This window comes from Schistocerca gregaria, chromosome 2, assembly GCF_023897955.1.
Source record: "Schistocerca gregaria isolate iqSchGreg1 chromosome 2, iqSchGreg1.2, whole genome shotgun sequence".
Lineage (NCBI taxonomy): Eukaryota > Metazoa > Arthropoda > Insecta > Orthoptera > Acrididae > Schistocerca > Schistocerca gregaria.
In genome coordinates this window covers 76,236,187-76,263,771 of record NC_064921.1, presented here as the reverse complement: position 1 = coordinate 76,263,771, position 27,585 = coordinate 76,236,187, and the positions used below count along the sequence as shown (strand labels likewise).

The following is a 27,585-nucleotide window of genomic DNA, read 5'->3' as shown; positions in this document are numbered from 1 at the left end:
GTCCGGAACCGCGCGAATGCTACGGTAGCAGCTTCGAATCCTGCCTCGGGCATGGACGTGTGTGATGTCCTTAGGTTAGTTAGGTTTAAGTAGTTCTAAGTTCTAGGGGACTGATAACCTCAGATTTTGAGTCCCATAGCGCTCAGAGCCATTTAAACAACACACATGTCCCCCCCCCCCCCCCCTTCTCTCTCTCTCTCGTCCATTTGAATGGGAATTATGAGAAATCCCCCATTTCTAAAAAACTAAACTTTTCAACAAACACTAGAAACTTTCCAGGTTTTAAAATGACGCTGAAATTTCGTCTTTCTTCTCATTTTTCGTTTAGATGAACGTAGAGGGAAGAATGCTAATCCACTGTAGACAGTCTTGATACGTTTTCTTGACGTTAAGTTAAAATTTAGGCAGTAAACATGTGGGCTTTCTCAATATTCTGTAACAAATAAACTTAAATCATTACTTAACTTGTACATTATTGTTAATACAGGCAAAAATCAAACAGATTACCTTTATTTTCCATTCTCTTTGGCACTATACTTCATACATGGTTCATTCTTTGACACATGTTGCCAACTGCAACATTGGAATGTCACGCTTTCGTATGAATCAGCTGCACAACGATTGAGATTTACGATATCCAGTTTTATGGCGCTATACGACAAGCTTGTTGATTCGAAAAAAAAAAAAAAAAAAAAAAAACGGATGGGGCCTGAAGATGGCAAAATGAGTTGCCGAAACAGGTTGCTTTCGAAATAAAGTAAAATATCTTAAAGTGTACGGCTGTTGGTAAAATATACTGAATTAAAAAAAAAAAACAGTTGTAAGTGGTTCTTGATAACCTGGATGCTGGCAGTCGACTGGAGTTGTCATACGAACTCTACTTGCGTTCTGTCTGGGACAGGTCTGGTGACGTTGCTACCCAAAAGGAGTACCTCAACGTCAAGCAGACAGTCCATAGAGATACGTGCCATATGTGAATGTGTTTTGCGCTGTTGAAAAGTACCACCGCAATAATTTCGCCTGACAGGTAACTGATGACGCAGAAGCCCGTGACACACCGCTCTGCAGTTACAGTTCCCTTACTCTCTACCAACCATGGCCTGAAATAATATCCACGGCTCGACACTCCATGAGGTAAGTACTAAAACCGATGTGCCTCTCAGAAACATTGGAAGAATTGGACCTCTCCCCAGGACACCACCATGCTTTCCGACGATGATCAACCAGGGTAGTGGAGAACCGCGATTTGGTAGCGAAAATGCGACGCCATTCGTCAGCACAGGACAAGTCCAAATGTAGCCATGTCAACGGCAGCCTGCGCATGCGATGGAATTCCCTTGTCCGACTCCAGCTTGTTATCGACCAACGATGTTGTAGGGAATCCACTAATTGTTCTAGGATGGCAAACGCAGATGTTAAGGGATTAAGATGTGTTGCGTGCATAATACAACAGTCGTCCGTAGTGGTGCTCACATGTGGTTGACCGGGTGGCCGCTGGGGCCGAGCGGTTCTAGGCGCTTCAGTCCGGAACCGCGCTGCTGCTACGATCGCAGGTTCGAATCCTGCCTCGGACATGGATGTGTGTGATGTCCTTATGTTAGTTAGATTTATGTAGTTCTAAGTCTAGGGGACTGATGACCTCACATGTTAAGTCCCATAGTGCTTAGAGCTATTTAAACCTATTTTTTTTTTTCGTGCCTCTATTATCGTGAACTTTCAGCCGTGTGAGTTTGCGCCATCCTTTTTGATACACCCTGTCCACAAAGTTACAGTGACGTCTGACCATACTTAGCTCGTGATCTAGTGGCTAGCGTTGCTGGCTCTGGATCACGGGGTCCAGGGGTTCGATTCCTGGCCTGGTTGGGGATTTTCTCTCCGCGGGGACTGGGTGTATGTGTTGTCCTCATCGTTTCATCGTTATCATTCGTGAATTGGACTGTGTAAAGATTAGGACTTTGTGCGGGCGCTGATGACCGCGCAACATCATCACGTCTGACCATGTCTTCTCGATGCTATACTTGTTTTGTCAGGCACTGTATATACTTCACATCACCATCATCTTGTCACAAATATTACATATTTTACTCTTTGGGGGACATGAACGACTGCTGCTGAAATTTTTAATGATGAGTAAAGACGCTCCAGTTGTACCTGACAAATCGTTTGTTTACAATGTTATTCCAAATTATGCTGCAATGTTCGTTCAGACATGTATGCCTGTGTTATTCCGAATTATGACGCAATGTTCCTTCGGATATGCATGCACGTCCAAAGGAACAGGTACTGCGACGACTACAGCCATTACGAAGTACATGAAATGTATCCGCAGTTGCGAATATGAACAACCGTCACCTGTACAATGGAATGAGGACAGTGAAAAATTTGTGCCGAACCTGGACTCGAACTCAGACTTCCCGCTTATCCCGAGATGTCACCTTACCATTTGGCTATCCGGACACCACTAATGCCCAGACGACATATGGAAGTTTGGGTCTGGGTAGTGAGTTGTGTTCGGATAGCCAAATAGTAGGGCGGCCGTTAGCGATAAGTGAGAATCCGTGTTCGAGTCTCGGTCCGGCACAAATTTTCAATGTCGTCATTCCAATGCAGAGCTGACGGTTTTTCATATTCGTAACTGGGAATAGTTTTCACGTAATCCTTTATTTGGATAAAACAGTAGACACAACTTGGGCCTCAGGACATAGATTCCATCTCCTGACATTTGATTCCGTACCAGAAAATCGTATTAGCCATTAAAAAAAAGTAAATTTATCAAATACCATGCGAGATCCCGTTTGGGCGAGGCATGAAAAGGTTCTCTGTCATCCAGTACCACATGGGCCATATAAGTGCCATATAATTGCCCAGCCAATCACATGTTTGGACGCCAGCAAGACCGCTCAACAGACTGATAGACTCCAAGAACATTTTGGTGCCACACACACATGGAATCTGATACGCTACTTGATAAATTTGCTAGATTTTTTACATGAGTAGTACGATTTTCACATATGATATCAAGCAACTGAAAATGGAAGTTACATCCTGAAACCCGTTCCTTGTGTACAATTTTAAGCAAGTAAAATATTTATCAAGTACAATCGGTGTGGATTTATTCATCATGAAAAAAATCACTAATTTTGTCTTTTTAATTTTTTAATCTTCAGATTGAAAATTACATAATTACATGGCTGAAGAGTGACAATTTGGGTGATTCTATTCCGACCCCAGCAAGGAAAATGTAAACGCCTTTAATTAATTTACAAAACACATGTAAGAGAGTGAGTCAACTGAAAACCTTAAATACTTTTTTTTTTTCTTACACGTGATTTATTGCACGAATGTGGACGATAAGTATATCTTTTTCGATGCAGTACTCCTGACGTTCAACGCACTTCCTCCAAGACATAGGAAGTGCATCAGTCCCTCTGGAAAAAAAATCTTTTGGGCTGTGTGTGCAGTCTCTAGTGCACTGCTTGTTGCACGTCTTCCTCGGAGCACAGTTGCTTTCCCCAATGGCGTGTCATGAACAGTGTACTGAGTCATGACTAATGTTTAGATGCACAGGAATTTCACTCACGATCGCAAGGCAGTTGGCCACCACAATAGCGTGCGCTGCCACAATGTCACAATGCAGTGCCAAGACACAAATGTATTAAAGACATTAGATGCCGCTGGGCACTGATTTGCGTCAATGGGGCAAGCTGAAAATTTGTACTGGGCCGGGATTAGAACGCAGGTCTCCAGCTTACTAGGCAGACGGACTGAACGCTATGCCATCCGGAAACAGTGGTCACCACAATTGCACGAACCACCCTAGCACGCCTCCCGTCAGGCCAAAATTCTCAACATGTACCACACACTACTTACACAGTGCCCCTTCTCATTAGCCCCATTACTCACGCCATCTCGCCAATTCCTGAAAGAACCAAGCGAGGTGGCACAGTGGTTAGAACACTGGACTCGCATTCGGTATAACGATGGTTCAAGCCCACGTCCGGCCATCCTGATTTAGGTTTTCTGTAATTTCCCTAAATCGCTTCAGGAAAATGCTGGGATGGATCCTTTGAAAGGGCACCGCTGATTTCCTTTCCTATCCTTCCCTAATCCGATGTGACCGATGACCTCACTGTTTGGCCCCCTCCCCTGAATAACCAACCCATAAGAGTTCGAGCTTCGTGTGCATCTGCACTGAAAGAATTATTGGCGATCATCAACTGAATTATACAGGATGTCCCACTCAAACCTCCCTGATTTCAAAGACCTTAGGAAAAAAACACAGTATATACGACAATGAAAAATGCAACATATTGTACAGCATCTCAAAGAATTTATTTATTTGTCACCGAACACCTCTCCATGTGGACCACTTGTAGCAACAAGAATGTCTAGTCTATATTCAATTTCTTGTCAAGTTGTTGGTAACATTTCCTCTGTTATTGTTGCAATCGTATTAGTGATACGATGTCGCAACATAGGAATATCATCCACTTGGGTCGCATACACGCGGCCCTTCACGAATCCCCACATGAAGAAGTCAAGCGGCGTAATGTCGGGTGAACGTGGTGGCCAGGCAATGGGTCTTCCCCGTCCGATCCAATGGTTGGGAAATTTCCTATCCGGGAACTTGCGAATAGCCGTTGACCAATGTGGCGGAGCTCCATTTTGTTGAATAAAATGTTGGTTTGCAAGTCTTGTATCCGAGGGTGCACAAACTGCCCCAACACGTCCAGATACACTGATTCATTCACTGTTTGTTCCGCAAAGAAGAACGGTCCAACAATCCTGTCGTGCATTATCCCACACCAGACGTTTAGTTTAGGGCTATCACGAACATGTTCAATGACAACGTGCGGATTTTGCGAACCCCAAATCCGAACATTATGCCTATTAACGCTTCCTGATAGATGAAAGGTTGCCTCGTATGAGAATAAGCATCTTTCCAGGAAGCTGACATCCATATCAATACGCCGCAGCATATCTGCAGCAAATTGTTTTCATGGTGGTTTGTCGTTCGGCGTCAGATGTTCAGACAACGAAGACGCTGGTGAACAACATGATGCAATGTTGATTGAGGTACATCAAGTTGCCTCGATGCTTGATGAATTGACACACGTGGGCTTCTGAGAAACATTTGTCTGATGTCCTCCACTGTCTCTTCTGAAACTCCGTAACGTGCACCACCAGAATGTTTCATAACACTTCCTGTTGCCAGGCACTTCCTATACCATTCCTTAATTGTTTTCACATCAGGTGGATCATACTCATACACACGACGATAATTTCTTCGCACAGTAATCGGCGATTTTATTTCTCCAAACCACACTACTGCTCACGCGCACTGCTGCGGAGTCGCCATTTTTACTTCATGCGACCTTACTGCACTCTGGCGACGACACTTGGTACTTCTGACGCGGGAATATAAATTCTTTGAGATGCTGTACAGAGTGGTGCATTTTTCACTGTCATATGTACTGTGGTTTTTCTCTCCTGGGTCCTTGAAATCAGGGAGGTTTGAGTGGGAACCCCTATATTGTGGTGTCTGTTCTTTCGGACATTTGCAAAAGAACAGACACCATATACGCAGTGCAGTGTGCCTGGCCTGCGTGGGAGGCTTCGCGGCGTTCCTATGCCTTCGACTCCATTTCTATTCCTATTGCAGTCATAAACTCGCCTCACCTTCACTCCTCAGAAAGCGTATGAATGAACGCCGTTCTTCATTGGTGCTTGCTGCAATTGTGGCAGCCGTAGTCGACAGGTATTGTGGCAGAGTTTGGCTTGCCTGCAGTATGAGAGATGGCGGGAGCCCCCTCTCATCTTTCTATCTTACTCTGAGTAATTCGATTTTCCTCTCTGATTGCATGCGGTGAAAAGTTGCTATTCCTTCACACGCAGACTTCCCCCGCAGTGTCTCTTGTCACCCGAGTGGTCCGGTGACAGGCGAGTTCTGCTGAGCTTGAAAGGGTTATGCCACCGGGTGTGAAGGATTCGATGCTTTCCAGATGCAGACATTGTCATAAGAGCGGCGGCGACACGCCCACAGGGTCCTGACGGAGCAGCTGAGCTAGAGATTCCGTTACTTCTCAGAAACTTAGTGAAAACACTTTCTGGCAGGCTACCAGCGAGGCGTGGGAATGACTTGTGTTCCCAGGCAGTCTTGGCGCGCAAATTACCGCGTTTTCTGGAAAATCGTAACTGTGATTGGCTTGCTCAGGTCATAGCTCTGCGACGTAGAAAAATCGCCACAGAAATTGGCGCCAAGAATCTCCATTGGTGGAAAGGTAGTGCTTCAGCATTGAGTGGAATTTTCCGCCGCCTTTCGAGTTGCTGATTGGAACGTTAAACCATGGCCACTGTTGTGGGAGCGGGAATGTTCTGTGCTCGGTTTGTACGGGTGCTCTTGAGAGGGTCGGCTCTCGCTTTTCGGTCGGAGTAGGTTACAAGACTGAGCTCTCGCTGCTCTGGACAGCCTGCCTTCCGTTGGCTGTCTAATATACTTTTGTTTAATTGCAACTGTTTGACGAAGTTGCTGAAGTTTCAACTTCAACGTAACTTTCCGAGTAAAGTTGGCAATTGAGCGTTTTGCGTACAAGCGGCCTATGTTGTCTGTCTCGAGCAGTTTTGGCTAAAGTTGACTGTATCAGAGTTACTGTGTGACTTCGCTCGTTAAAATTAATCACTGTACCGTCAGTGATTGTGTGGCGGGCCTTCTTCGTCTCCCTCAGAGGCGCATTTGTATTGATAGGAAGTCTTTAGTCTGTAACAACCAGACCAACGATGATTTGTTTCAGGCTATACTCGCGACATTATCACCACCACGACGGGTCGTCGAAGCAACCAGCCATCGCTTCCGGTACGCCAGATTGTGTCCTTCCAGTTAAGAAGACAGCTTGGTAATGCATGTCCGCAGCATCGGCAGATTCGGGAATTTGCACTGTGATAATCAGAGCTCAGCAGAGCGCGCATGTTCCCGTCTTTTCCTACGTGGTTCTGTCTTGGATGTTCATTGTCTGAGTTCTCACTACTGTAGCAACAATTAATGTTGGGTTGGCTGGGTGTTTCTCTTAAGGTTTGAGTTGCAAGGGATTGGCTCCACATACCACTTCGTCTTAAATGTTACAATCTACACTCCTGGAAATTGAAATAAGAACACCGTGAATTCATTGTCCCAGGAAGGGGAAACTTTATTGACACATTCCTGGGGTCAGATACATCACATGATGACACTGACAGAACCACAGGCACATAGACACAGGCAACAGAGCATACACAATGTCGGCACTAGTACAGTGTATATCCACCTTTCGCAGCAATGCAGGCTGCTATTCTCGCATGGAGACGATCGTAGAGATGCTGGATGTAGTCCTGTGGAAAGGCTTGCCATGCCATTTCCACCTGGCGCCTCAGTTGGAGCAGCGTTCATGCTGGACGTGCAGACCGCGTGAGACGACGCTTCATCCAGTCCCAAACATTCTCAATGGGGGACAGATCCGGAGATCTTGCTGGCCAGGGTAGTTGACTTACACCTTCTACAGCACGTTGGGTGGCACGGGATACATGCGGACGTGCATTGTCCTGTTGGAACAGCAAGTTCCCTTGCAGGTCTAGGAATGGTAGAACGATGGGTGCGATGACGGTTTGGATGTACCGTGCACTATTCAGTGTCCCCTCGACGATCACCAGAGGTGTACGGCCAGTGTAGGAGATCGCTCCCCACACCATGATGCCGGGTGTTGGCCCTGTGTGCCTCGGTCGTATGCAGTCCTGATTGTGGCGCTCACCTGCACGGCGCCAAACACGCATACGACCATCATTGGCACCAAGGCAGAAGCGACTCTCATCGCTGAAGACGACACGTCTCCATTCGTCCCTCCATTCACGCCTGTCGCGACACCACTGGAGGCGGGCTGCACGATGTTGGGGCGTGAGCGGAAGACGGCCTAACGGTGTGCGGGACCGTAGCCCAGCTTCATGGAGACGGTTGCGAATTGTCCTCGCCGATACCCCAGGAGCAACAGTGTCCCTAATTTGCTGGGAAGTGGCGGTGCGGTCCCCTACGGCACTGCGTAGGAGCCTACGGTCTTGGCGTGCATCCGTGCGTCGTTGCGGTCCGGTCCCAGGTCCACGGGCACGTGCACCTTCCGCCGACCACTGGCGACAACATTGATGTACTGTGGAGAGCTCACGCCCCACGTGTTGAGCAATTCGGCGGTACGTCCACCCGGCCTCCCGCATGCCCACTATACGCCCTCGCTCAAAGTCCGTCAACTGCACATACGGTTCACGTCCACGCTGTCGCGGCATGCTACCAGTGTTAAAGACTGCGATGGAGCTCCGTATGCCACGGCAAACTGGCTGACACTGACGGCGGCGTACACAAATGCTGCGCAGCTAGCGCCATTCGACGGCCAACACCGCGGTTCCTGGTGTGTTCGCTGTGCCGTGCGTGTGATCATTGCTTGTACAGCCCTCTCGCAGTGTCCGGAGCAAGTATGGTGGGTCTGACACACCGGTTCTTTTTTCCAGTTACAGGAGTGTAGTTTATGGGCAACTTCACCTTGACAGCATTTATTTGAGTATCCAGTTTGATGTATTGTAAATGTTTCATGTGTTTTGTTTATGATTTTGAGTGTAGTCATAATAAATCAAATTCTTGTTTTGTACAGAACTTTCATTCTGTTAATCAAGTTAGAAGCTTGATCTGTGTTCTACTATGGTGCTTTTAGTGTCTCCGCATACCGCAGCACGAGACATAGCTTTGCAGACGATAAGTAAAACCGTTTCAGAGAGAAGAGCGGCCAATGTGACGATCTGGCTTTAAGTCGATTCGATAACAAATGACAATAACGGACGGATTTCTCAAGTTTTTACTACATATGAATACTTTTCACATCTCCCATGCGACTCGTCTGCTAGTCCTCCTTTCATGCAGAATCTTAAGGTCCTAGCTCATGTCCAAGACACCAAAGAAGGGTAAAAAATCATTAAGCGATACCTAAAACTTGAATTGTACTACTTCTTACTGGCTATTACATCAACTTAGAAGCGTCAAATGGGTTCTACTATGGTGCTTCTAGTGTCTCCGCATACCGCAGCACGCGACATAGCTTTGCAGACGATAAATGTAATCGTTTCAGACAGAAGATCGCCGAATGTCTCACTACGCTACTGAAACTTTCCTTTATTTAATTAATATCTATCAAATTACTGCAGGTGCCAAACTCTTTTCTACTCCACTTGCAGGATCGATTACAGTCAGTTCGCGTTTCTTCTTAATCCATGTGCAACAGCAAAAGTCGGAGCATCATTTACATATGAAGATTCTAGAAGAATTTAGTGTTAAATACACTGCTAGCCCCGGCAAGTCGCAAGTATGCTGTCACTTAGGTTTCTTTAAAGCAGTGATACGTCACAGGACAGAACTTTTATTACGCTGTTAGTGTTTTCATTTTACTCGCCTCGCGCAACCGGGGAACCGGTCGACCGGTGGAGAGGCCAAGCCACTGGAAGGGTAGAAGATGAAGATACTGACCCATGAGCATGGCGGCCCAGGTGGCGTTGACGCTGAACTGGTTCTCGATGAGCTTGGGCAGGAAGGCGGCGAAGCCTGCGATGAGCAGCCCCTCGCTGGCGCCGGCCAGGTTCAGGAAGAAGAAGGTGGGGTTGGCCACGAGGTGGCGCAGCGCGCGCGGCATCTCCCGCACCTTGCTGAACGCCTCCACGCGGCAGTTGCCGTGCGCCTCCGACACCTTCTGCGCGCGCAGCGCCGCCGAGCCTGTGCAAAAAAGGACTTGCAAATAAACGTCAGCGGGCGGGCGATTCTGCGGCAGAGCCGCCCTATATTAAAAGATATTTTTCAGTAATGGATTACACATTGGGCGAATATCAAGCTGGTTTCAGGACATCAAGATCCTGTGCAGAGCAGATCCCTAACCTGAAATCTGTTATACCATACGCCAAATCAAGATCAAAAACGTTTGTCGTGACCTTTGTCGACTTTCAAAAAGCGTATGACTCAATTGATGGAGAAACAATAAAGAACACCCTTGCCGAATTTGGTCTAGATATGAAAACAATCAATCTGATAAGCGCCACTTTAAATAACACAGTGTCAAAGGTCTAGTTCAGAGGCGACCTATCAGAACCACTTGAAATCTGTACAGGTGTGAGACAAGGTGACCTGCTCTCTCCATTGCTTTTCAACTTTGTCCTGGAAAAGATAGAGAGTGGAAAACAGCCTTATCGCCAGGTTATGGGATTCAAATTGGACACAAGAGTAATGTCCTCAGTGGAAACTGTTTGGCTTTTGCTGATCATCTGGCACTCATTGCAAATAATATTGACGAAGCTAAGGTTCAAGTGTCCAGCCTACATTCAATTTCTGCTAAGACTGGCCTAAAAATACCACTTAACGAAACTGAACTCATCACAAACATCAAACACGGTCCTCCTCATACTGAAATACAAATCAAGCAGTCGAAGAAATTTAAATATCTTGGAGAAATAATTACACCTGATGGTTCAGAAAATGCAGCTGTAGAAAGTAGGTGTTCTAAACTAGAAGGTACTTTTCATCTGTGCAAGACTTATACAGAAGCAAAAGCCTACCTTTAGACCTAAAACTTTGTCATTATAACACGGTAATTAGACCGTCAGCTTTGTATACATCAGAATATTTAAACATGACGAAGAAAGGACCACTACGAAAACCTGAAATAAAAGACCGGAAAATTTTGAGAAAAACCCTTGGCCCTATCAAAGAAAACGGAGAATACCGCCGAAGACACAACTGTGAATTATACGAACATACATAAGATATTGTTACCAGCATGAGGAAGCGGAGAATGATGTTTTTTGGTCATCTGGAAAGAGTGATCCCGCAAAGACTTACTCATCGCATACATTCATCAATTTCAAAAACAAAATCGTATTCAAAATGGGCACGCCAAGTTAAAAAGGATTTACAGGAAGCTGAAATTTCATTTGAGGACATTCAGGATCGAGAAGTTTTCAGAGAAAAAGCCAAAATTACTAAAAACATTATTTCGCTTACTACGCCAGTTCCACGTCTTGCCTGCAAATGGTCAAAACAGAGAAAAGAAGCACAGTCAGCCAAAATGAAAATCTACTGGCAAAAGGAGGAAACACAATCAAGGAAGAGATAAAAATCTTCGTGGTACACAGCAGGCCGAAACGATAGCAACAACAACAAAAAAGACTCAGGTCGCATTTCCAAAAATGGTTCAAATGGCTCTGAGCACTATGGGACTTAACTACTGCGGTCATCAGTCCCCTAGAACTTAGAACTACTTAAACCTAACTTACCTAAGGACATCACACACATCCATGCCCGAGGCAGGATTCGAACCTGCGACCGTAGCAGTCGCGCGGTTCCGGACTGCGCGCCTAGAACCGCTAGACCACCGCGGCCGGCGTCGCATTTCCAACACGAATTTAAATAATGACAGCTAAAATTTTTGAAACTATTGAAATCTTGTGAAGTTTTTCAAACAGTTAGCAGCTAGTCTTAATGCTGCACCCTGAAATGTCCGTTAGCTCCATGCAGGAGAGGCCTTGGGACGTGGCTGCTACGGTAGAGTTATAAAACTACCGTCGCTTACCGTAGACTACAATACCGCAGACTAGCAGACTACGGTACTTTTCCTAGTAGTTTTAGTCAGCTAAGATAGTATCCGCCTTCCCTGCATGCTGGTTGTTGCATACCTACTGGACGTTACCTTATAACATAATCGCTTTCTTTAGGTATGCACTCAGTGTCTTATTACATTCCTGTAAAAACCGGAAGCACTGAAACGTGTACAAAATGACTCATGATATATAAAGAAACCGAGTCACCTACGCAACATTCTTCTTCTACATACTTATCCTCCTGTATGTTACTTGAACAAACAGCATTTATAGCAAAACTGAAACTGCCAATGTTTAATTCAGGGTCTACTCAAAAATTGTTGATTTCTAACGTGAAACTGGGGGATGCTGTAGTAAAAATAAAGAAGATAATATAATTTATCATACAGCACTAGAAAACGCAAGTTTCTTAACAAAAAGGTAAAATAAAAAAAGAATCGCAAAACAAAAATATATCAAACATCGCTTCAATACTTTGTAGAACTGATATAAAACATGTTTCTATTACTCATAAAAAGACTTCCTCATTTATCAGTAATAACAGAAAACTCTTCCCTTTAATCATGATGAAGAAAGTTGCGTACAAAATAACAACAATAATTATATACATTTGTTAATGTTTGTGCACATAACTGTACCTGCATAAAAGTAATTGTTTTAGTTACATAAAAGCGCAGAAGTTAAGCGAGAAACTGATTTTGTGCGCTTCTAATCGTGTGTCAAACAAGCCACAAAAGAACAAAGAGGAGTTGTCGGCTCACATTTTCTCTCTTACACATTCATAGCTCTGTTCGTTAACTCCACATGATTTTTACGTTTCACTGGTTAAAACGAAAGGGAGTCCACACAGTTGCCGAGACCTTACTATCGAATCCCTGTCTCTATTAACTTCTATTATGCTCCAAGGTGTCATTAATCGACGGTTAATATTAATGTTACGATAGTGTTGAAGACAGTCTTTTTCTTTCTGGCGAGAGCAGTTCTAATCCGTCACAGGAACGGCAGTTCTAATCCGTTGTAGGAAACGCATATCTGTAAATCAATACGCTACAGAAGTCGCACCACCTAGAGACAGTTTCACGAATGATTACAGAGAGTAAGCAAGCGAAACATGTCCCGTACCTTTCGTTATGTATTTCCTTACCTGCCGGCGCATTTACGGCAAAATGTGTGTTACTAGCAAGCTTATTTTTGTAAGTTTTATTTTCTTGTGAATAACTATATCATACCGGGTGTCTGAAAACAGCACAATATCAATTAAGTGTGCAATTTATTAGTGGTAACACCGGTTCCCGTCAGATCACCGAAGTTAAGCGCTGGCGGGCTGGGATAGTACTTGGACGGGTGACCATTCGGTCTGCCGAGCGCTGTTGGCAAGCGTGGTGCACTCAGTCCTTGTGAGGCAAACTGAGGAGCTACTTGGTTGACAAGTAGCGGCTCCGGTCTCGTGAACTGACATACGGTCGGGAGAGCGGTGTGCTGACCACATGGATGTCCGCATCCAGTGACAACTGTGGTCTGAGGATGACACGGCGGCCTTCATGGCCTCTTAGAGAGGAGTTTAGTTTTTATTTCAATTTATTAGGCACTAATTTGGAACATGAGCTTAAAATGGAAGGGTATGAACTAAGTGCCCCGAAACTCGACTTCAACATCAATCAAGAACGAAAACAGTGCAAATCGTGGCAAGGGCCTACATGTAATTTCAACTGATCAGTGAACAATGTGATCGACCTCACATTTTGTGACACTTTAGCACAACAAAACGTACTAAAAATAATGCCTGTTGGAGAGATTATCAATGTAGTGCATACTTAAATTGATCCTGGAATCTCTGTCTGGCCATGATGTAATCTAACTGAAACCTTCCCGTATCTCCCACCCTTTTCCAAGCATACCTCCTCCTCTTGTTATTCCTGAACAGAGTGCTCGCTGCTAGTAGCGAAATTAATTATAGAACTCAAATTAGTCTTTCTGCTCTCACATTCCTAGTACCCAGCCCATATTCTCCGGTAACCCTTTCTTCTGCTCCTTTTCCAACAACAGCATTCCAATCCCCATGATTATTAGATTTTCATTTCCCGTTACGTACTGCATTACTCGTTCAGTATCCTCATATACTTTCTCTATCTCTTCATCTTCAGCTTGTGACGTTGGCATGTATACTTAAACAATCGTATATCGATGTTGGTTTGCTGTCAGCGCCTGCAAGAACAACCCTGTCACTCAGCTGTTCACAGTAACTCACTCTCTGCCCCACCTTCCTATTTATAACGAATCCTACTTCCGTTTTACCATTTTGTGCTGCTGTTGACATTACCCTATACTCAGAAATCCTTGTCTTCTTTTCATTTCCCTTCACTGACCCCCACTACATGCAGAATGATCCTTTGCATTTGCGTTTTCAGATTTTCTAGCTGCCCTACCACGTTCAAGCTCTGACATTCCACGCCCCGACTCGTAGAACATTATCCTTTCGTTGATTATTCAATCTTTTTCTCATGGTAACCTCCCCCTTGGCAGTCCCCTCCCGGAGATCCGAATGGGGGACTATTCCGGAATCTTTTGCCAATGGAGAGATCATCATGACACTTTTTCAATTACAGGCCACATGTCATGTGCACACACATTATGTGCCTTTACTGCAGCACTTTCCATGGACAAGAGAGAGCCCTAAACCTCTGTCCGCTCCTCCGCCCTCTTAGGTAAGGGCCTTTGGCAGAATGAGTGTGACTTCTTACGCTGGTAGTCTTCGGCCGCCAAAATTTACACGATGGTGGCGTTCGAAACCAGGACCGAGGACGTTTTCATGACTTCAAAGATGCAATCCCGAGACCACGAGTGCAGCTTAGACCACAATGTAGTAATGATGAAGAGCAGGCTGAAGTTTAAGACATTAGTCAGGAAGAATTAGTACACAAATGAAGTGAGACACAGTAGTACTTAGGGATGATGAGATGCGCTTGAAGTTCTCTAGGGCTATAGGTACTGCAATAAGGAATAACTCCTCAGTAGGCAGGACGGTTGAAGAGGAATGAACACCTCTAAAACGGAGAGAATAACATAGGTACAAAGAGGTAACTACGAAGTAACTATGGGTAACAGAAGAAACATTTGAGCCGATCGATGAAAAAAGGAAGTCCAGAAACGTTCATGGAAAGGCGCTGAGGAATGAAATAAATAGGAAGTGCAGGAAAGCTAAGACGAAATGGATGTATGAAAAATGGGAAGAAATGGAAAAAGAAATGATTGTCGGAAGTACTGACTCAGGACATAGGAGAGTCAAAACAACCTTCGGTGAAATGAAAAGCAAGGGTAGTCTTGTCTGATGACGTCACAGAAGAAGAAACAGGAGTCGATTTAGAAGAGATAGGGGATCCAGTATCAGAAAAGTGCGTATCTTAAGAGCTAGGAGCACTTGTTCAATAAAGGAAATGTGTTTCACAGTAGCGAAAATGAACGGCTGCTCACAGGTCCTCAGTTATGCATTTTAGAGCCCATGTTTACTAATCATTTTTGCTTTGCTACTATCTCTGAAAGTTTCCTAACCTACAGTCTTTGCAACAACAGTACCAGTACATGCATTCGACCGCCAGAGGTATCAGGAATGTTTTCACTTATATCTTTCGACTCGCTCGTTTGAGGTATATGGACCCCCACGTCAAAATGATACATGTATCTTTCTCCACCATCCTAGAAAGTCTGTAACATCATCACGTAATCACCTTGTATGTACTACATTTACAGGCGCCGGCGTCTGTAACTTCGACGGTCTGTAGCGTCGTTGGATGACGTTACCGGACATGAGTTCCTATTCAGAATATTATGCAATCACTCCTCTCTACAAGTCCTACAAATCTGTAACGGGAATTTCAAAACATCTTGTTTAAGCGAAACGCTATGCCAGTCGAAGCAATCAGTGATTTCACTTCCTGATTACGTGGCGGAGACAGCTATCGAAAAATCGAGTGTTTTGTTCGACATGCCGAGGCATGCAAACCAAGAACATTTTATTGAAGCATTCCACCACGAAAGACTCCGGGAACAAATGCCATGTTCTTAACAGTTTCCAAGGAAACTAATGAAAACACTGGGGAAGTCTACCGTCAACTGCAACGCGTTTTGCAGCTCTTGTGGGTAGCTGCCGTGTTGCTGATTTGAGCTCATTCGTACGATCCTTTGCTTGAACGTACGCATGTAAAATACGAGAGAGAAGTTCCATGCAGAAAGAATGTCCTGGCTGTTGTATCTGTCGAAATGTCCATAATTGAAGCAGCATTGTCGTGAAGGCATATGCACTCATGCTCATGAATTAAGGATAATGCCGATACATGGTGAAGCAACGTACTGGTGGGCGGTTTGCGAGTTTAAATCACCTCGGGGTATGACCATGCGGTGCATTTGAGCTGCGCTCGTCGCACGGTGGCAGCAGTCCACATACGCAGAGGTGTAATGGTGCATGTCAGAGAACGGTGCAGCGAGTAAGTGTGCAGACGTTTTCAGAAGTGCTAACGGTGACTGTGTGTCGGAAATGGGTCAAAGAACACATATTGATGACGTTATGAGGGGTAGAATACCTGGGCGACTGGAGGCTGGTCAAAGACAGCAGGTCGTAGCACGGGCCCTCCTAGTGCCACAAAGTGTGATCTCAAGATTATGGCAACGATTCCAGCAGACAGGAAACGTATACAGGTGCTACAGTACGGGACGTCCACAGTATAAAACACCACAAGAAGACCGATATCTCACCATCAGTGCCCACAGACGGCCACAGAGTACTGCGGGTAGCCTTGTTCAGGGCATTTCCACAGCCACTGGAACAGTTGACTCCAGACACACAGTCTACAGACGACTGAACAGACGTGGTTTATTCGCCCGGAGACCTGCAAGTTGCATTTCACTGACCCCTGGTCACAGGAGAGCTCGTAAAGCCTGGCGTCAAGAACACAGTACATGTTCATTGGAACAGTGGTCCCAGGTTATGTTCACGGACGAGACCAGGTATAGTCTAAACAGTGATTCTCGCCGGGTTTTCATCTGCAGTGAACCAGGAACCAGATACCAACCCCTCAATGTCCTTGAAAGGGACCTGTATGGAGGTTGTGGTTTGATGGTGTAGGTGTGGGATTATGCATGTCTTTGACGGAGGAACTGCAACATGTCAGGTGTATCGTGACGTCATTTTGCACCAGTATGTCCGCCTTCACAGGGGTGCAGTGGGTCCCACCTTCCCCCTGATGGATAATAACGCACGGCCCCACCGAGCTGCCATAGTGGAGAAGTACCTTGAAACAGAAGATATCAGGCGAATGGAGTGGCCTGTCTGTTCTCCAGACCTAAACCCCATCGAGCACGTCTAGGATGCTCTTGGTCGACGTATCGCTGCACGTCTTCAAACCCCTACGACACTTCAGGAACTCCGATAGGCACTGGTGCAAGAGTGGGAGGCTATACCCCAGCAGCTGCTCGACCACCTGATCCAGAGTACGCCAAACCGTTGTGTGGCCTGTGTACGTGTGCCTGGTGATCATATCCCATATTGTTGTCGGGGTACATGCGCAGGAAACAGTGGCGTTTTGTAGCACATTTGTTCCGGGACTGCTTTCTCAACTTAGCACCAATACCGTGGACTTATATGTGTGTGTCGTATGTGTTCCCTACGTGCCTATGCTGTTAGCGTCAGTTTTGTGTAGTGGCACGTTGTGTGGCACCACATTCTGCAATTAGCCTTAATTTATGAGCATGAGTGTAGGACCCCTATTAAAGCTGGAAGCTGCGGGTCCGCTAAGTCTACGTGTATGAGGGGAAAAAACGCGTTGTTTCAGAAAAACGAATTATGGTCACTACGTTGCCTAATGTTGCTTTGGTTGTATTTGCATTTCAGTGCTGGTGAGGGAGGACATATGACTGACGCCCCTGGATGTCGGAAAAGGGCATATATTCATTTGAAGCTTTTTTGTCCGCAGCTCGTGGTCTATTCCCTGCGGGGTCAGGGATTTTCTCTGCCTCGTGATGACTGGGTGTTGTATGTCTTTTATCATCATTGACTCGCAAGTCTCCGAAGTGGCGTCAACTAAAAAGGACGTGCAATACGGCGGCCGAACTTCCCCACATGGGGCCTCCCAGCCAACAATGCCATACGATCATTTCTTTTTCTTTTTTTTCAGGATTACAAATCCTTTAGAGCATGTACCTTTCCACCTGACTCACCCTGTTTAAGGGTCTATCAAAAAGTTTCCGTTTGAAGGCCGTAGAGTGCAGAATCGGTATGCCAATCAGGAAAAATCGCACAGAGCGTTGAAGCAATCATCCAATGAGGCGCCGTGTTGAAGATGCCCATTTGGTAAAACACCGTGTACTGTTGCATGAAAAAGTCCATAACTGCTTACTGCACATCTTAGCCCGACAGGAATCGCGACCCTTCAAGATCCTTTATAAGCGACCGTAGCCGTGATAATCGTATAGTCGCGTGGGAAGAGATAAAGTCTATGTGGCCATTGTTCGAGTGTCTCCCACTTGGCGTAACTTCGTTACGATATTTGCGGTATGGGGATGTGCATTGTCATGAAGCAGCAGCAACCCTTGTCGCACATTCCACAGCGGTTGTTTTCGACGCACATGCTGCCCCACACACACTCTTCATTCACTGATGGATGTCTACCGCCGTTTTTCCGTCGGCAGCCAAAAGAAGAATAACAGCACGTTGTTCCTGTTTCGAATGCATCTGGTAATAACGTTGTCATAGTTTACGTTTCCGAAATTACGGCACGCACGTCAGAAAGATATGAATGACACACTAATTCCTTGCCCAAATACGGAGTCGCTCTACGTTGCAACGCCCTCGCACGGGAACAAAATATTCATAATATTTTTGGTTATTTATCAATAATGTTAGTATGACCCAGAAAATTAAAAGACACGTAAACCAAAAATTTCTGAAAACATAAGAAAATCCTGCTAGTTATTAACAGAAACATTCAGCAGAAGTGTTACCGAATAACGCTCTTCAATGTGGACTTACAGCATATAAACTTTCAGAACATAAACACTTATTTTTGTTACAAAACGTCTCATCACATTATGTTAATGGATTTTATGAGTTATTTTCATGCTTGCTATTTTTTTCAGAGTTAGTTGGCGCATTTAAACTTCAATAAAGCTGTTTATTAAAACTAGGTATTTGTGTTTTTTGGGTGAGACCCAACTCGCTTCAGACAACCTCTTAAAACAACCTTCCAAAACAAGTTCCCAAAGCAAGCTCAAAGTGCTTCATAAAAGTGTACAATTGAACTAAAAATTTTCCTCGTCTTTCCAGTGTGACACAACATTGTACAACAATGGAAGCTAGATTGCTGCATTCGTAATTCTATGACAATAACTCCATCTGTGTTTGACACCATGAATTTCGAGAAGGCCCCGGTTCCTGGAGAGGAGAACATTTGTATCTTGCAATTTCTCAGTTTTTTCGTCTCTTCTATCGCAGAGAATGTCATCTTGCCGCCGCCTCCCCAAGGTCCAGGTGTCGTGACCATCTGTCAGTTGTGGGGTAAGAAACCTGTCAGTATACCAGCTCACACAGCAGCGACCACAGTTATTCTGAACGTTTACGGGACAATCAAATGAAAAACGAACATACACCACAACGAAACCATAGAATGGTCCCATTCAAAAGTAATCACCACATGCGTTAAGACATTTATCCCACTGAGAGACGAGACGAGGAATTCCAGTTTCTAGAACGCGGTCGGCCGCTGACAGGTCCACAATCGCACCCACTCTTCCACCTCCTCGTCCGACTGAAGCCGATGTCAACGGTGAAAGATCTGAGCCGTACGGAGCACTCTGCACCATTTCTCAGCCAAATCGTTGAAATATAGCCTTTGTCCGATAAGCAGTCTGTGTGCACGCGTTATTGTACGACAGGACGATTCCGTCCGACAGTATTCCTGGACACTGTGACTTCATGGCACGCTGAAGTTCCTGCAAAGTGTCTTGGTACCGCTGCGCACTGATTGTGATTCCACTCTCGAGGAACTCATCCAGAGGGGCCCTGCAGTCGAAGAAGAAGGTTATCATCTAATTTCGTAATGCCACAATTTCGATCCCAAAAAAGTGGCAAAGCCAACAGTGGAAACAGCCCACCTCTCCCTTGCCAAAGAAATCCAAAGCTGTTCACACGCGTTCCGGTAAGGTCATGATGGTATTCTTCGACTGCAGGCGCCCTCCGCTCGTAGAGTTCTTCGAGAGTGGAACCAAAATCAATGTGTAGCGGTATGATGACACTATGCAGAAACTGCGACGCACCATAAAGTCAAAACGCCCAGGAAACGTTGTCGGACGGAATCATTCGGTGATGATGACCGCCCAGACACTGTCAGTAAGGCGAAGCGATATGGTTGAGGAACACTGCGACATCCTCCACACAGCCCGGATCCTTCACCGATTGATCTTCACATCTTTGGTGACCTGAAGAAAGACATGCATGGACGTAGGTTTCGGTCGGGAGAGATGGTGCGGTTGTGGATCCGTCACAGACCGACCGCGTTCTACGAAACAGCAATTGATCGTCTCTTCTCCCACTGGGAGACACATCTTAATGCGTATTGTGATTACTTCTGAATGGATCAGTTCCATGGTTCCGTTCTGGTGGGTGTTTGGTTTTCATTTGACTGCCCCTCATATAACTAATCAGGACTCGCAATGTGGTATACACGCCACAGTGGTTCCAGTCTCGTAGTGTCCGAAACGTTCACTGTCTTTATTAGAGGTATTCAAATTGGCTCCTTACTGAGAAGTGCCTTTCGTGCGTGTTGTTCAACGGGTAAGACCGACTTACCCGGTAAGGCCGGCGGGAAGGCGAGCAGCGGTACGGCGAGGGCGAGGCAGACGAAGGCGGCCAGCACGAAGCCGATCCACCAGGCGCCCACCCACACATTGCTGTCCTGCGTCAGGCCCATCCTGCAACAACAGCAACACGGCAACCATGACAGCAGCGCTGCTAGTCTCCAGTTACCTCCTGCTGCGCCGCCAACGTGCCAGTAGACTGAGGTGTGATACAAAATGTCACATTAACAATACACACAACACAACAAAGAAAAACTTAGTTGGTGGCAATTGAATAGTCTCGTGCTTGTGCCAGTGGAAGTCACAATAACGGAAGTTTTTTAAGTATACAAAGACAATCCCAGAAAAAATTGTGCTATTTCTTCAGAGGCGTAGAAAAACTGTTAAGGTTAGGTTCTCATTCAAAATGAGCGAAAATTCGATTTTTTAATTCCATTTCTTGAAGGGTATATGTTTCTAGAATGTTGGGATGAAAAGGCATTTTTCATCCGTGTGCTACAAAAATTTCTACAGCTCATTGTTCGAAGCAATCGCGGCCTCTGTGGCAGGCTCTCAGCTGGAAACGCCCACCTCAGAAAACTTGTTCTGCCTTAACGCGCGTTCACAAAATGATTTATAATCCAGTATTAAAGCAAACACATTCGTCGAAAAAGATGACGAACAACGTGTGCAAGCTGCCGAACGCAGCGTGTGCAGCTCAGCCGGGTCGGCTTTTCTCTCCCAGAAGAACGAGAGAATTGCTCTCCAGGTACAATTCGAGTTACAAAATGTTCAAATGTGTGTGAAATATTATGGGACTTAACTGATAAGGTCATCAGTCCCTAAGTTTACACACTACTTAACCTAAATTACATTCGAGTTAGAGGAAGGGTTGACATACGGTCCTGGAGTTGCAGACTAGACGTAAGTAAAAATACTTTTTTGGGTAGAATTTTGGTCGAAACTGGTCAAAAAATCCTTTTGGTCCAGCACAATGGATTGGCCATTTTGGACTTTTGATTTTGCAAATCTAATTTCAGATTTGTGTTCAGTGATGTCAATAATATCTAATGACTCGTAGTTTTTATGCAAATTGAACTACAATAAATACAAAAAGTTTTTCCTGAACTTTAAACTGGTGTTTTTCGAGATTGCAGCATAAAATAAAAACTTTTCAAGCTATTAACTTCTAATTTTGACCACCGAAAAGTAAACACTTTTCTTGGGAGCCTACGCCTGTAGTATATGAAAGTTGTTGTTTATAACTATTTTTTAAAGCCATAAAGAGTGAAACAAACTCCCAAAAATCGAACTGAAAGTTGGAGTTAGCACCATATCGTTAAATTTAAGGTTATTTCATTGTGGTTAGGTATAAGCTCCCATAAATGTAATGCAGTATCAACTGGTGTTATCCATATTTTATTTCAGATAATTCCTGAGAGAATACACTGCACTCAATCTGCGTACTTCAAACTCACAGGCCCTTGATCAAATCATAATTACGAGCGCCATTTTGTTTTTTGTATTGAGAATCTAAAATAAAGATAAAAATATGCTCAATCATAATTCCCAAACATAGCCTTTGTATGTCCGTTAACTGTCTCAAAAATATTTCTGACGTTCGCCTATTTTTTGCTCATTTGAATCAGAACTTGTCCTTAATACAGTTCTGTGATAATAGGTTTTCCCGGCCACAAGAGTCTTGAAAAGTTCTCGGGTATACAGCAGGGTGTCATTGTCCAAAAGTTCCGCTATTTCGGCAAGCCATCTTGATGAGTGATATCTGCTGGATGGCGCCTTTATATCCTCTCCCCCTCACTTCCGCCGTGTCCAGTCAGTAGCGGACCTGATGCAGTCGTGAAGAAAGACGTCGGGCGTCGATCCAGGGTCCTCGGTAGCACAGCGGCCGGCGCTGGATGCGGATCTCTGTTGACTTGGCGACAATGCTTCTTCGTCGAATCCTAGAAGGTCTTGGATTGTTGCGTATTTCTGCTACGGCGGGCTTTGTCAGCGTGGCGTTTACGCTCAGTGCAACCTGCACCGTCCGAATAATCTGGAATATATATAATTTTCCACATTGCTGGTGGGCGGAACACGCAGTTGACGTAATGTTTCCTGAGTATTTTTCTGATTTTTGCTGACGTGTTCCCAACATATGCAATAATCGATGTGGCAATCACTTTATCTTCGTCTTATCTCTTTTATTCTCGAGGAAGATTAGAGATCCGACTGCTTGGTTGATTAATAAGTAAGGGCAGCAGCTATCAACTAAGCAGGGCCTTGGACCCCTTGAGCGTGACTAAGTCACAGTGGCAATCTACGTGGAGGTCCGCTCCTGTCCTGACAACTGAAATGGACGAAGAAGCACTGTCGCCACGCCAGCAGAAATCAGCGCAAGCGGCGCTCATGGAGACCGTGGGTCAACTCCCGAAGTTGCTCTTCCCCCACCACCGCACCAGTTCCGCGCCAAGAGCGCAGCGGCTGGAGACAGCGGGAGGTGAGAGGGAGTGAGGCGGGAAGTCAGGTATAACTCGCTTGTCAGTTATCAGAAACACTTGAAGAAGGCAAGATGTCGGCGTGGCGAAATATCGTGCAGAATACCCGAGAACTTTTCAACTTTTGTGAGTGGCGCTTCCTCCAGTCCCTAATTAACACGCACACACTTCGCTCGCATTCTGAGTCTAGCCTTGGCAGCCAATGAAAATGGAGCTCCGTTGAAAACTACCACCAAGTGCGAAGTTCTCCCTGTTATTTGTTTTTTTAACGCAAAAAACCTTCAAAGGACTGAAATCAGTTGAGGTAGTATATGGTCGGAGGTGCCTGGATGTCACAAACGTTCGCGAGTAGTATGGATAGTTTACAGCCGGTCGTATCGAAACTCACGATGAAGAAAGGAAGCAGACAACCAATTTCCAGTGGTACAGCTGCGAAAGTTGAGAAAACCATGCGTAAAGATCGGAGGAGCACTCTGGTTGCTCTCTGCATTTTGGTTCCTGAGCTTACACGAAACACTATCCACAGGATTTTAACGGAAATGTTGGAACATCAGGAGGCGTGTGTAAGATGGATACCGCGTGTGCTGACCACAAATGGCAATTACTTGATTCTGCCTCGAATCTCTGTGCCGCTATGCGGTAGAAGAGGACAACTCCTTGGATTCGATTGTCACGGGTGACGAAACCTGCACATGTCGCTCTACACCTGAGACAAAACAACAGTCATGCGAGTAGCGGCATCCCTGCTCGCCCAAACCGCGAAAGTCATGTTAAAGTCAAGGCAACTGTGTTTTGAGACTGCAAGGGGGTACTGCAGGTCTACATTTTGCTGGGACATCATCAAACGCTGACGGGTAACGTGAAACATTGAAAAAACTCACGACGACAGTTCAGAACCTGAGAACAGAAATGTTGAGCATGAACATAAGTATGCTGCCGAAAAGTGCCCGCCCCTACACTTCGCCTGTCAAATCGTCGATCTCCTGCTAAACTTCGGCTGAAACGTCATCACCCACACACCATGTAGTCCGGACCTGGCACCGAACGACTACTACGTTCTCTAAGTTGAAAGAGCATTTGTCGGACGGCGGTTCTGCTCCGACGACGAGGTGAAAGATGAGATTCTATGCTTCCCGAACGACGTGGCGGCTAGCTGGTATATAATAGAACCCAGTATGCTGTCCTCGGCGGCGAGTATTCATCAGAGACGAAGGTATCGTCAGGAGTCCCCAGGATGTGATAGAACCTCTGTTGTTTTGTATATACATAAATAATTTGCCAGACAGGCTGGGCAGCAATCTGCAGTTGTTTGCTGAGGATTCTGTGGTGTAAGGTAAGGTGTCGAAGTTGAGTGACTGTAGGAATGTACAGGACAACTTAGACAAATTTCCAGTACGTGTGATGGATGGTATGTAGCCCTAAATGTGGAAAAATGTAAGTTAATGCGGGTACTAGGACGAACAGACCTCTAATGTTCGGATAAAGTATTAATGTCCCGTTTGACAGAGTCAAGTCGTTTAAATATATGGGCCTAACGTTGCAAAGCGACATGAAATGGAACGAGCATGTTAGAACCTAGTAGCGAAGGCGTATGCTCGACTTCGGTTTATTGGGAGAATTTTATGAAAGAGTGGTTCACCTGCAAAGGAGACCGTAAATACTGACGCTGGTGTCATCTATTCGTGAGTACTTCTCGCGCGTTTGGCGTCCGTAACAGGTCGTATTGAAGGAATACATCGAAGCATTTCAGATGCGGGCTGTTAGATTTGTTACCGGTCGGTTCGAACAATACGTAAGTGGATGACTCAGGAATCCCTGGAGGGATTTTCGAGAAACGCTATCGAGAAAATTTAGAGAACCTGCCTTTGAAGCTGAGTGCCAAACGCTTCTACTGCCGTCAACATAAATTGCGCGTAAAGACCATGAAGATAAAGATATGAGAATTTAGAGTTCATGCGGAGGCATATAGGCAGTCGTTTCTTCCTCGCTCTTTTTGCGAGTGGAGCAGGAAAGGAAATGACTAGTGGTTGCAAAGTATACCCCCCGCCATGCACCGTACTGTGGCTTGCGGAGTATCTGTGTAGATGCAGATGTGGACGAAAGTGATGTTGAACTGCCACAGCGTGTACAAAAATGCAGCGACAGAAATATAAATCATTCTTCCAACCTTTAAAATGATGTAACTATTATAAAAAAATAAACGGTTGTTTGTAAATCTAAAAATGTAGGGCGCTTGTAGAGTGGATGGTGAGGATACGCTTAAAGCTGCCATTTCCGACAGGTGATAACAGCTGGCGATTCTATCGTGTGCTGCACTCGCTAACTGGTGTGGCAGGAAGGTAGCTGCGTATGCGGCTAATACACTTGTGTTTATTGTTTCTCAGCTTTTAAACCAGTAAATACAAGGTAAGCTCTAAAGCGGACGGCTTCTTAATGGTGCACAGATATTTTCAAGTGTTTACGAGCGTATGAATAAAGAAGGACAGGTGTTTAGCATAATGGCTACTTTGTGGTGTATGTTGGCATCCGCAGTTTCCGAGCTTCGGACATAATTGTGTTAGTCGTGGAGTGTGACATTTCACCCCCATCCTCGGGAGAGATGCCACCGTTTTGTTGAGGTAAAATAATGAATTTTGTTCCTCACTAAGACTTATTTTCGTGAGCAATGCCCCGAAAGACTTAATTTTTATAAGAAGTGCCTGGTTCGTATGTAATAAGATCAAACAGGTCAGTGGTCTGAAGGATCACTACAAACGGCTATGAAGCAAGTAAGGAATGTTGAATGAATGAATTGTTTTAGAGCTTCCAAGGAATATGGTGTCCCATACAGAACACTCAAACCCGGTCTGGTGAGGAACAATGAAAACATGCATGGAATGGACTCACAAAATAAGCAGTATTATATTGATTATAATGTGATCCCCTATTAAGGAGGAAAATAGGTATAGTTTTTAGCCGTAAAATTGTACTGGATTAAAAGTTAACGATTCAAAGGCAAATATTTGAAAATAATTAAAGCAGTCTAGATCGCCAGCACATTGGTGCAAAAGTGACCAATTCGATTATTACACGATCATTCTCAGACTTAGCTGTAATATAATACAGGATATAAATTAGAGGACTACACTAAAAGAACTTAAAATTGGCTATAAAATTACGAAACGTAGATGTACCCATTCTGAAGAACAATGGCTGTACATGGAGCAGGTGCCACTGAATGACACTAACCAACTGCTGGAGAGAGCAGTACAGCTATTTCTTAAACTCGAAATTTGTGGTAAGGTCTTATGGGACCAAACTGCTGAGGTTATCGGTCCCTAGGCTTACACACTACTTAGCCCAGCTTAAACTAACACACACATCCATGCCCGAGGGAGGACTCGAACCTCCGACGGAGGAGGCGCGTGAACCGTAACAGGACGCCCCTGACCGCGCGGCTACTCCGCGCGGCATATTTCTTCATTAGTAGAAGATTCTATTTCCGAAATGCAATGTCCCGTGCGTCTAGCCACAACTACCATTCCTTGTTCAAAGTCTGTTAATTCCCGTCAAGCGACCAAGTACAAATGACAACTCCATCAATGCACTGCCCTTTTATACCTTGTGTACGGGATACTACTGCTATCTGTATATGTGCGTATAGCTATCCCACAAATTTCGTCACCTCAGTGCATACTGACCTCTGTTTATGTCGTATGTGATACACAGACACGAGCAAGACAATACGGTGAAGGTTCCAGTGGACAGAGTGTCTCAGGGCAGCCTTCAGTTCGCTTTGCTGCATCTTTCAGTAGTTATGTAACTCACTTTATGCAAACGAAACATGTATAACTAAGGCATAATGCGGCTGGTGGCACGACGGAAGCAGGATGAACGTGTAATTCTTCGAAAAATCAGGAAGACCACCATGTCGTTATCTTTAGATCTGCAGACGACAACACATTTACCGTCTCCAGGATATCACGCATTCAAGTCAACATACAACTTTTTCATGCCTATTTGGTAATAGTAATGAATTAAATACGAGGTCTGTTCAAAAAATCCCGGAACATTCGTAATTTCGCACCAATTGGAGCGAAATGCGGTTTTGCATCCCTGCACACGCCTGGGTTTAATGTGTAACTGCCGGAAGTTTTATTGTTGTGTGTCTGTTAGTTATTGTTGAGTGCTGTAGTGAATAGAATGTTGTACCGCACAGTTTGCGAATTTTGAGAAGGCACAGCTTGAGGAGCAACGCATCTACACTAAATTTTGCGTGAAACTCAAAGAAACCTCTACAGGAACACATCAAATAGTGTAGGAAGCCTACGGTGATGAGTGCCTAAGCCGTACTCGGTGTTAACGAATGCCTCACACGGTTTAAAAATGGCCGAATGGAAGTTAAAGATGACCCCCGTTCAGGACGCCCTTCGACTTGTACCGACGACGATCGTGTCGGGAACGTAAACATTGCGTGCCAAATGAAGACTGACCGTGCGACAGATTACAGAAGTTCATAACCCTTCAGCTGGATCATGTCACGAAATCCTGACAAAGCATCTTGGAATGCATCGTGTTGCCGCCAAGTTAGTTTTCGAAAACCAGAAAACCAGAAAAAACCTTCGCCTTTCAGTCTGTC

At 45.1% G+C, this 27,585-nt stretch overlaps 1 protein-coding gene across 4 annotated transcripts in view; it reads right to left on the bottom strand.

Annotated features, from left to right (window-relative positions):
* LOC126336348 (solute carrier organic anion transporter family member 4A1) overlaps positions 1-27,585 on the bottom strand; it is an 840,769-nt gene that overhangs the window by 59,189 nt on the left and 753,995 nt on the right. For all 4 annotated transcript variants that reach the window (XM_049999925.1, XM_049999926.1, XM_049999927.1 and 1 more), the window contains 2 exons: positions 20,486-20,607; positions 9,533-9,775 (listed from right to left, as the gene is read on the bottom strand). In XM_049999925.1, coding sequence (XP_049855882.1) covers positions 9,533-9,775; positions 20,486-20,607 — 365 coding nt within the window. The remainder of the gene's footprint in view (positions 1-9,532; positions 9,776-20,485; positions 20,608-27,585) is intronic.